The following is a 10,524-nucleotide window of genomic DNA, read 5'->3' on the forward strand; positions in this document are numbered from 1 at the left end:
CGGGCATCGCTGGCCAGTGGCCGCGGGTCTGCCCTGCCCCCAGCCCGTGCTAATCACACTAATTGGCACCGTGGCTAAAGCGCTTAGGCCCTCACCTCCCTGACCCGGCTGGCAGCTGGGCTGGGGGGGTGCTGGGACCCCCGGAGCCCATCTGTGCTGGGGGGCAGGGACACGGCAGTGGCTCCGTGGGGCGGGCCTGGTATCCGGCACCCATGTCCGGCTGCATGGAGGCGGTCAGTGCCTTTGTGGAGGGGCGTCCCATTGCTTGGGGTCCCCGTTCCGGGGATCCCGGGGAGTGGAGCCCATGGAGAGCGGGGTGCTGGTTGCCCCCGCTGGGGCGAGGTGGCTCCCGCCGTCGGCCCAGCCCCGGACTTTGCCCCCGGGTTGTTTTCAGCCGCCTGCAACCACCCGACTCAGCAGAAACGCTCCCCTGGGCGTGGGGTTGGGCTGGGGGGGAGCCGGGGGGAGCCGGGGGGGGCTCCCGCTGGCTGCCACCCCGCTCCCACCCAGCACCCACCCAGCACCTGGTGCTGCAGGTGGGACGCGCAGGTTTGGGTGCCGGCGGCGCAGGGTGGGCTGAGACCTGACTGCGCTCATCACACGTGTCCCGCTGGAGGAGGAGGAGGAAGAGGAGGAGGAGGAGGAGGAGAAGAGCCGCCTCCCGTGTCTGTCTGTCTGTCTGGGCCGCCCCAGCGCGCCCGGGATTCCTCGAGTGACGGTTCCTGGAGCGGCACCGCAGGCTCCGCAGGGTGATCCTAGGGTGCCGGTGATGCCGGGGGTGTCAGGGGCCTGCTGGGGTCTCGCTGGGGTGGCAAACCCCGACCTAACGCCGCCGTCCCCCGGCTTTTAGCCCTGAGCCTCTCTCGTTTGGGGCTACACCCACCAAGCAACCTCAATGGGGAAACTGAGGCGGGGTGGCCGAGCCCACCCACCGCACAATGGCTTTGGGGACACGCCATCTTCCACCCCACAGCGCTTTCACCGCGACGTCGATGCACCCCGAGCCCCACACATGCACCGAGCGTGTCGGGGCTCTGCCGGCGCGCGGGGTCCCGGGGGAGAGGGGCGGGGGGCGGCGGGGGGGCCGGTGCCCGGCGGGGGCCGCGCAGCTCTGGATCCCTGCCAGTGCCTATACTTGGAAGTTCTCCGCGCGCCGTTCCCATATGGAACAAACATTTGCTGCAGCCCCTAGCTCTATAGGTACCGCCAGCCCCAAACCCGGCCTGAGGCTGCGGCGAGGGGCGCCCAGGCTCCATGAGCCCCCCGAGGCGGGCGGGGAGTGTACCCCGGCATTGTGGAACGCGGTGCCTCAGTTTCCCTGAAGAGGCTGGTGCAGGTTACGCCCCCTCCTCAGGCGTTCTGAGGGACCCCTCGTGCGAACCCCCCGTGGGCGCGGGGTGCTTTGTGCACCCATGGGTGCAGCATCCTTCGCCCCCCATCCTTCTCTGGTCGGGGGTGTCCTCGGCTGGGGGAGTGCGGAGGCAGCAAGGGGGGGGGGGCCAGCCGGAGCACCCCGTAGCGTGGGGGTGTCGGGGGGGGCCTCCAGCCCCGTCCGCCGCGTTTTAAATCCGCCGGAGGAATTTCTGTGGCGGCCAAGACAAACGTGACCTACTTTCTGCTGTCCCCGCGCGGAGCGGAGGAGCCCGGGGCTGGGCACCGCGCCCGCCGCGGCCCCCCCGCCCCCCGGCGCGGGCTGCGGGCCCCCCGCGCCCCTCACACCCCTCCGCGCCGGGAGGGTCACCGGGGGGTCACGGGGTGGGGGGGGGTTGTGAGCAGAGCCCCCCATCCTTCCCCGCTGCTGGATGGGTGCTGGGTTATCCGTGGGATGTGGAATGGGCTGGGCACGAGCAGCGAGCCGGGGGTGCCACCGCTGTCGTGGTTCAGTGTCCCCGTCACTGGGCGCCGCGGGGGTGTCGGGGGGTGCCCCCCGGTGCTGCCCGTGCCGTGACCCCCCCACAACGTGTCTTTGCCACAGCAGAGCTCGCAGAGGAGGGATCGCCTGGACCCCCGGCGCCTCCCACCCCGTAAGTCGCCACCTACCCCATAAGTCACTCCCTACCCCATAGGTCACCAAGTCACCCCCAGCCGCAGATTTGGGGGCGTTCAACTGTGCAATGAGCATGTCAGGGCTCAGCCTGGCTTCCCTGGATGGTGAGGGGCTGCCCTCTGCACCCCATCCCCACCTCTTGGTGGCCCCCCCAGGCCTGCCCCAAAGGTGGGGGGCTGTGCTTTGTGTGCCTGTGCTTTGCTGCACGCTCACAGCCCTGGGCATGTTCTCACACAGCCTTGCACCCCTGGGCACTCTTTTGCACACCCACCCACACCTGTGCACGCTCACACAGCTTTGCACACCTCTGCACACACCTCTGCATGCTCACACAGCCCTGCACACTTCTGCACACACCTCTGCATGCTCTCACACAACTGTGCATGCTCACACCACCTTGCACACCGCTGCACACACCTCTACATGTTCTCACACACATGTACATGTTCTTGCACACCCGTGCACACACTCTTATGTGCCCTGCACACCTCTGCATGCTCTCACACACCTATGCATGCTCACACAGCCTTGCACACCTCTGCACACACCTCTGCATGCTCACACAGCCTTGCACACCTCTGCATGCTCTCACACACCTGTGCATGCTCACACAGCCTTGCACACCTCTGCACACACCTCTACATGCTCTCACACACCTGTACACATTCTTGCACATCTGTGCACGCACTCTCACAGCCCTGCACACCTGTGCATGCTCTCCCACAGCGTGGCACACCTGTACACACACTTGCACACCTGTGCATAATCTCATACATCTCTGCACGCTCTTCCACAACCCTGCACACTCTTTCAGTCCTTTAATTCTCTCACAGCCTTGCACACGTGTGCATTTCTCCCCCCTGTGCACACTCTCACCCCGCTGTGCCCTCTGGCCCAGCCCCGGTGCTGTCGCACACACCCTGCACGTCGCTCCCTCCTTGTGTTCTCGCACGTCCCTCATGCCCTTGCCCAGCCCTGGGCGCCCTTGCACGCTTCACACGTTCTTGCACACTCACACCCAGCCCTCCCCGGTAGCCACAGCTCCTGGGGGGGTACCCCATGGCTCCACACCCCTCGCTGGGGCTCCCCTCTGTGTCTCCCTGGTCCCCTTGTCCCCTCCCGGGAGTGCTGACAGCGCTGTCCCGCAGGGTCCGGCCCGGGATGCTGCGCGGTGCTGAGCACTGAGGGGCACCATGGGGTGCGCGGCGTAGCCCCCCGCCGTGGCCCCCTCGCCGTGGCTGCCCCGCCGTGGCCCCCGCGTGGCGCCGGAGCCCCCTCGGTCGGTGCTGAGCGCTCCTTGATGGAATTGCGGTGAATGGAACAGAAGCCCAGCACCCTGGACCCGCTGTCGGAGCCAGAGGACACCCGGTGAGCCCCCAGCCCAGCACAGGGACACGCGGGGGACACTTGGAGTGTCCCTACACATCCCTGCGTGCCCTGCAGCTGGCTGTGCCCTCTGTGCCCGAGTGTCCCCATACCTGCTGGCACCCCTGTGCTCGCTGTGTCCCTTGTGTCCCCGTGCCTGGTGTGTCCCTGCTCTCCTCATGCTCAGTGTGTCGCCGTGCGTTACTGCATGGTCATGTATGTCTGTGCCCTGGGTGTCCCCTGTGTCCCTGTGTGTCCCATTGTGGTTGTGTATGTGTCTGTGCCCCATGTGTCCCTGTGTCCTGGGTGTCCCCTGTGTCCCTGTGTGTCCCGTTGTGGTTATGTATGTGTCCGTGCCCCATGTGTCCCTGTGTCCTGGGTGTCCCTTGTGTCCCTGTGCCTGCTGTGTCCCTGCTGTCCTCATGCTCAGTGTGTCGCCATGCGTTCCTGCATGGCCATGTATGTCTGTGCCCTGGGTGTCCCCTGTGTCCCTGTGTGTCCCTCTGTGGTTGTGTATGTGTCTGTGTCCCATGTGTCCCTGTGTGTCCCGTTGTGGTTGCGTGTGTGTCCGTGTCCCTGTGTCCTGGGTGTCCCTTGTGTCCCTGTGCCCACCGCGTCCCCATGCATGTTCCAAACCCGCGTGTCCCCATGTCCCGTGCATCCCCGTACCCCAGGTGTCCTCCCTGTACCCCACATGTCCCCAAGTGTCGCTGTGCCCTCACCTTCTGGGTATCCCCACAATGTCCTGGGTGTCCTCCTGCACCCCACATGTCACCAGGTGTGTCCATGCCCAGGTGTCCCTGTGTCCCCACGCCCACATGTGCCCACTCGTGCCCCCCCCATGGTGTCCCCCCCACTCCTGCCTCTCCCAGCCGCCCCCTCCCCTCATTCCCCCCCCACCATCAGGCTATCTCGAGCCCCCGGTGAGGGGTGGCAGCCCGGGGGTCACCTTGGGCTGGAGCCCCCCTGGGAGGATGGGGGGGTCCCCGGGGGGGCTCCCCCTCCCCCCCCCCGCAGGTGCCGATCCCCGCGAGCCTCGATCCCCCCCCCCCCCGCGGGGACGGGCGCGCGCGGACCCCCGCCGCCCGCGATTGGCTGAGCCCCCGATGACGTCACTTCCCCGCTCAGCCAAAAGGACATTTTGTCTTTGACTGTGAATGAGCCCCTCCCCCACCCGCCCCTCCCCCACCCTTCCCCCGCCCCACCCCCACCCCCCCACCCTTTCCCTTCCCCTCCCCCATCCGCCACCCTTTCCCTTCCCCTCCTTCCCCCCCCCTCGCCTGGTCCCAGCCCCCCCGGGGCGGTGCCGTGTCCCGGAGGGGGGGTCCCAGGAGGGGCGTTATGGGTGGGGGGGTCCCCAGGGCTCTCTCTGCTGCCCCCCCATCCCGGACCCCACCTGTGACATCGCCGCGTTGGGACCCCGGGGCGGGGGCTGAGAAGGGTTCCGAGGGGGATTTTGGGGGGCTCCTGGAAATCTGGGGGGGCAGCGGGAATCCGTGGGCACTGTCCCAGCCTGTCCCCCCCCCCACCCCCGCAGGTGGCTGGATGGGAAGCGCAAAAGAAAGAGCAGCCAATGTTTGGTGAAGAGCAGCATGTCAGGTACGGGGACCCGCGGCACCCGCTGAACTCCCCCCCCGGGCACCCCATGGCCCTGCTGGGCACCCCCGGGTCACCCAAATACCTCATGTGCTCGCCGGGTTCTGCAGGCATCCCTGGTGGCCACTCTGGGAGCCCCTGGACACCCCATGTGTCACCTGGGTCCCCCAAAATCTATGGACACGCCTTGTCCCCACATGGGCACCCCAGGATTCCTACGTCTGTGGACCCCAGTGTCCCACGGACACCCCTTGTCCCCTGTGTGCACCCCACGAGCTCCATGTCGTTGCCAGGGTCCCACGGACACCCCCGGTGTGTCAGCCCGAGGTTCCCACGTCTCCCAGGCACCCCAAAATCCCGCTCCCATGTCCACCCCCCCGCACCCCACATCCCTGCAGGGTCTCCCGGGGTCCCAGTCCCCTCCGTCCCCGTGGGCGCCCCGTCGGGGCGGTGCTGTCGGGGCGGCAGCGCCCTGGGGTGGGCGATAAGGGGGGCCCCGCGGGCGCTGCCCCCCGCCCTGCCCCATTCCCCGGCGGGGAGCGGCCGGCGCCGGCGGGACCTGGCGGGGGGGCCGGGGGGAACCCGGGCGTCCGGCTCCCGCCCCTCCCCTGCACCCGCCTGGCTCCCTGAGGGAGTGAACACCCGGGGACCCCCACAAACAGCACCTGCAGAGGGGTCCCCACGCCGGGGTTTGTGGGATCCCGGGTGCATGCGGGGGTTCCGGGGTGCTGGGGACGCCCCCCCGAATTATGGGTGCTCTGTACATCCAGGATCCAGCCCCCTCCCCATCTCTCCCACCCTTCGGGGATTTCCTCTTCCAGCCCCCCAAAATACCAGGGAGGGACGCAAGGGGCTCAGGATGGGAACCATCCGTGCATTATGGATGATCCGTGCCTCAGTTTCCCTGAGCCGGTGGTGGTGGGGAGGCTGAGGGGACTCTGGTGGGGGACTGATCCCGAGCTGCCAGGCAGGGGGACCCCGGACAACGGCGGGGACAGTGGGTCTTTGTGTGCCAGGGGGACGGGGACCCCCCCGCTGCCGGTCCCCAGCCGGATAATGGGATAATGGGGGCTTTATTGGTGCGGGGGGCTCGGGCACCCCCCACACACCCCCAGCATTAACACTTTCCATGCCGGGGCAGACAGTGGTGGGTGCAGACAGAGGGGAAACTGAGGCACAGAGTGGGGAGGGCATGCTGGGCATCTGTGGCATGGGGTGTGTAGGGGGTCTCTGGTGCTGCATGTGCCAAGGGTCTCTGATGTGGGGTGTTCAGAGGGGACACTGAGTCAGGGTTTCTGGGGGTGTGCAGGGGGATTCAGGGTTTCTGGTGGGTCCTTGATATGGGGTGTGTGGGAGGGTCATTGGTACAGGGGGCTCCAGGAATCCCTGACTTGGGGTGCCCTGGGGGCCCCCGACATGGAAATTTCTGTCATGGGGTGCTCTGGGGGTCTCTGTAATGGGAATCCCTGTCATGGAGCAACCCACAAGTACCCTGCTGTGGGGGGCCCTGCCCTGGGGTGCCCTGGGGGTCCCTGACTTGGGGGTCCCCACAGGGTACATCCCTAGTTACCTGGACAAAGATGAACAGTGTGTGGTGTGCGGGGACAAGGCCACCGGCTACCACTACCGCTGCATCACCTGCGAGGGCTGCAAGGTGAGCCGGGGCAGGGGGAGCTTGGGGTCTCAGGGGAGCTCAGGAGGGTTCACTGTGTCACCCCCTGTGCCTTCCCCAGGGATTTTTCCGTCGGACCATCCAGAAGAACCTGCACCCCACCTACTCCTGCAAATACGATGGGTGCTGCGTCATTGACAAGATCACCCGCAACCAGTGCCAGCTCTGCCGCTTCAAGAAGTGCATCTCCGTGGGCATGGCCATGGACCGTGAGTTGGGGGGGCGTGGAGGGGCTCGGCTGGTGGGGCAGGTTGGGGTCCCAGCACCATGGGGCACATTGGGGTACCCAGATCAGCTGCAGGAGCAGGCTGGGATGTCAGCAGTGATGCAGCAGTTGGGTGGGATGCAGGAATGTGGGGTCTGACTGACTGGAGGGATCTCAGATGATGGTGGGGGGGTTTTGGGAGGTGGGTTGGTGAGTTGGTGTGCCCAGAACAGCTACAGGAGGAGGCTGGGGGGTCAATGTGGGGTGCATGGATGGAGGAATCCCAGCTGATGCCGGGGGTCCCGGCAGTGGTGCTGGATGACTCCAAGCGGGTAGCCAAGCGGAAGCTGATCGAGGAGAACCGGGAGCGGCGGCGGAAGGAGGAGATGATCAAGTCCCTGCAGCATCGCCCCAACCCCAGCGCCGAGGAGTGGGAGCTGATCCACGTTGTGACAGAAGCCCATCGCAGCACCAATGCCCAGGGCAGCCACTGGAAGCAGAAACGGAAATTCCTGGTGAGGGGATGCAGTGGAGGGACTCTGTCACCATCTCAGCCCCTGCTGAGCACTCGCACACTCAGCACACACGTGGTGGCAGTGCCAGGGTTTGGGATGTCACAGGTGTCCTTGGGCAGTCGAGGGGGGTTGGGACATCGCTCAGTGTCCTTGAGCAAGTCACCCCCAAAGGGTTCGGGGGTGAGCAGTGACCGAAGGGGACAGCTGTGCCCGCAGATGGCCCTGGCCCTGCCACTGGCCCTGTCACTGTCCCTGTCATGCAGCTCCCTCTCCTGGCTGCTGCACCAGCCCTGCCACGACAGCTCCCGGTGACATGGGAGCCCCAGGGTGGGGCAAGGTCACATCAGGGTTCCTCAGAGTTCCAGGAAGGGGGAACAGGGTCACGCCACACCCCCAACACCACTGCCCACTATAGGGGTCCCAGAGTGGGGACACAGTCACACCGCACTGTCCACTGTGGGGGTCATGGGAGGAAAAGAATCGCTCTGCACCAACTAACACCAGTGTCCACTGTGGGGGCAACAGGTGGGACATGGTCACACCACACCCCCAATGCCAACGTGGGTGTCCCAGGGTGGGACATGGTCACACCACACTGCCAACGTCACTGCCTACCATGGGGGTCACACTGCACCCTCAAACCCCACTGCCCACCATGGGGGACACGGTCACACCACACCCCAGCTGCTGTGGGGGTCCCAAGGGTGACACGGTCACACCACACTCCCCAGTGCCACCATGGTGGTCCCAGGGGGCATGTGGTGACATCAAACCTCCACCATGTCCCCCACAGCCTGAGGACATCGGCCAGTCCCCCATGGCCTCCATGCCCGACGGGGACAAAGTCGACCTGGAGGCGTTCAGCGAGTTTACAAAAATCATCACCCCGGCCATCACCCGCGTGGTCGACTTTGCCAAAAAACTGCCCATGTTTTCAGAGGTAACAGCAGGCTGGGGACTTGGGGAGGTCTGGTGTGGTCTGCCTAGGATCTGAATCATACCAAACCCCCCCAAAACTTCCCCCACGTCCCCCCAGCTGCCTTGCGAGGACCAGATCATCCTGCTGAAGGGGTGCTGCATGGAGATCATGTCGCTGCGGGCGGCCGTGCGCTATGACCCCGAGAGCGAGACGCTGACGCTGAGCGGGGAGATGGCAGTGAAACGTGAGCAGCTCAAGAACGGCGGCCTCGGCGTCGTCTCCGATGCCATCTTCGACCTGGGCAAGTCCCTCTCTGCCTTCAACCTGGATGACACCGAGGTGGCCCTGCTCCAGGCTGTGCTGCTCATGTCCTCAGGTAATGGGTGATGGGTGGAATGGGGTGGGCACGCCAGTGCACAGAGAATCGGAGGGTGTGTTGGGTGGGCACCTCAGTGCTTGGAGTTCTCACTGTCCTGGGGAGGTGTTGGGTGGGCACCCTGATGGTAGAGCCCCCCAACATCTTCAAGGTGCATTGGGCGGGAAACTGGATTTTGGGTGGGCACCCCAATTCCCAGAGCTTCAGGCAGCTGAGCCAGGTTGGGAGGGGTCCCAGGAGCGTGAGGTGGGCACCCCAGTCCCTGGTACCCTGGCTCTTGGTCCCTTGGGGACCCATGCCAGACTGATGTGGGTCTGTGGGGTGGGCACCCCAACACTCAGCCCTGTGGGAGGGAGAATCCCTGCAAATGCTGGGCTGGGAGAGGGACTCTTCCATGGACAGAGAATGCCAGGACAACACAGATTTAAACTAAAAGAGGGAGATTGTGATAGGATATCGGGAAGAAATTCCTCTCTCTGAGGGTGGTGAGGTCCTGGTATAGGGTGTCCAGAGCAGCATCCCTGGAAGTGTCCAAGGCCAGGTTGGAGGGGGCTTGGAGCAAGCTGGGGTGGGGGAAGGTGTCCCTGCCATGGCAGGGGTGGAACTGGGAGAGCTTTTCACACAAACCATTCTATGATTCCCTGGTTCCCGCAGACCGGACGGGGCTGATCTGCGTGGAGAAGATCGAGAAGTGCCAGGAGACGTATCTGCTGGCCTTTGAGCACTACATCAACTACCGCAAACACAACATTCCCCACTTCTGGCCCAAGCTGCTGATGAAGGTGACGGATCTGCGGATGATCGGCGCCTGCCACGCCAGCCGCTTCCTGCACATGAAGGTGGAGTGTCCCACCGAGCTCTTTCCCCCCCTCTTCCTCGAAGTCTTCGAGGACCAGGAGGTGTAGGGCTGACACCCCCCACCCTGTGCCCCCACAACCCCATTCTGGCCCCCCCCAAATCTTTCTCGTCCCCCTGTAAGGACAAGGGGATGCTGTGCCCAGGGTGGGGGTCCTGCTGTGCCCCCCAACAGCCACCCCTCCCGCCCCAGGACTTGACGAATTTTGTTTGTTTGCACAGGGAAGGGCCCCGAGGTCGAGCGTTCCCTTTATTGTCCTTCTCTTCGTAGATTATTATTTTTTAAGCATTTATTTCCCTCCCTGAGAGGCTAAAATATTAAACTAACTGCACTTTGGAAGGAGGAGGAGGAGGAGGAGGAGGAGGAGGAGAAAGAGCAGGGAGGAGAGGAGGGGGCTCTGGGCTGCACAGGGAGAGGCTGCCTCGGCTGGGGGGCCGTGGCCATATGCACTTTTGGCCGGGCAGCAATTTGGGGGGCTGGGGTGGGGGCCAGGACCCCCTTCCCATAGCAGGGCAGGGGCTGGGACCCTCATCCCCCATAGTGGGGTGAGGGCCAGGACCCCCCCATAGCAAAGTGGGGGCCAGGACGCCCCCCACCCCCACAGCAGGGTGAGGGCACAGGGGGGCACAGCAGTGGCGAGGGGGACCCAGCCCGTTGGGGTGCAGGGCTGGTGGAACCCCCCCAGCCCACTGGGTCTGCCCCGGCTGGGGTGACCACCCTGTGTTCCCCCCCTTATCCCCAAATTTGGGGCCAGATTTGGGGTTTTGGGGGTTCTCTTGTCTTTTTTTGGGCTGAGAGGAGACGATTTTGTGCCAAGCGCCGCAGATGGTGGGCGCTGCAGGACACTGGGGGGGGGTCACTCCCCCCCCCCAAACCCCCCCAACTTTTCCGTTGTCCTTTTTTTTTTTTGTTGTTTTTCCCCTCGTCCTCGTGGGTTTTGTCGTGTCCGTCAGGAGTTGCAAAAGGCCCTGGA

General features: G+C 65.1%; 1 protein-coding gene across 1 annotated transcript; it reads left to right on the top strand.

Annotated features, from left to right (window-relative positions):
- Positions 1-1,833: 1,833 nt before the first annotated feature.
- Positions 1,834-9,890, top strand: THRA (thyroid hormone receptor alpha). The gene is made up of 9 exons (XM_033078893.2): positions 1,834-2,024; positions 3,196-3,415; positions 4,950-5,011; positions 6,562-6,662; positions 6,742-6,889; positions 7,195-7,400; positions 8,194-8,340; positions 8,437-8,695; positions 9,350-9,890. Exons 2-9 carry the CDS (start codon positions 3,363-3,365, stop codon positions 9,598-9,600), a joined length of 1,227 nt encoding a protein of 408 aa, XP_032934784.1. The 5' UTR covers positions 1,834-2,024; positions 3,196-3,362; the 3' UTR covers positions 9,601-9,890.
- Positions 9,891-10,524: the final 634 nt, after the last annotated feature.

This window comes from Catharus ustulatus, chromosome 23 (assembly GCF_009819885.2).
Source record: "Catharus ustulatus isolate bCatUst1 chromosome 23, bCatUst1.pri.v2, whole genome shotgun sequence".
Lineage (NCBI taxonomy): Eukaryota > Metazoa > Chordata > Aves > Passeriformes > Turdidae > Catharus > Catharus ustulatus.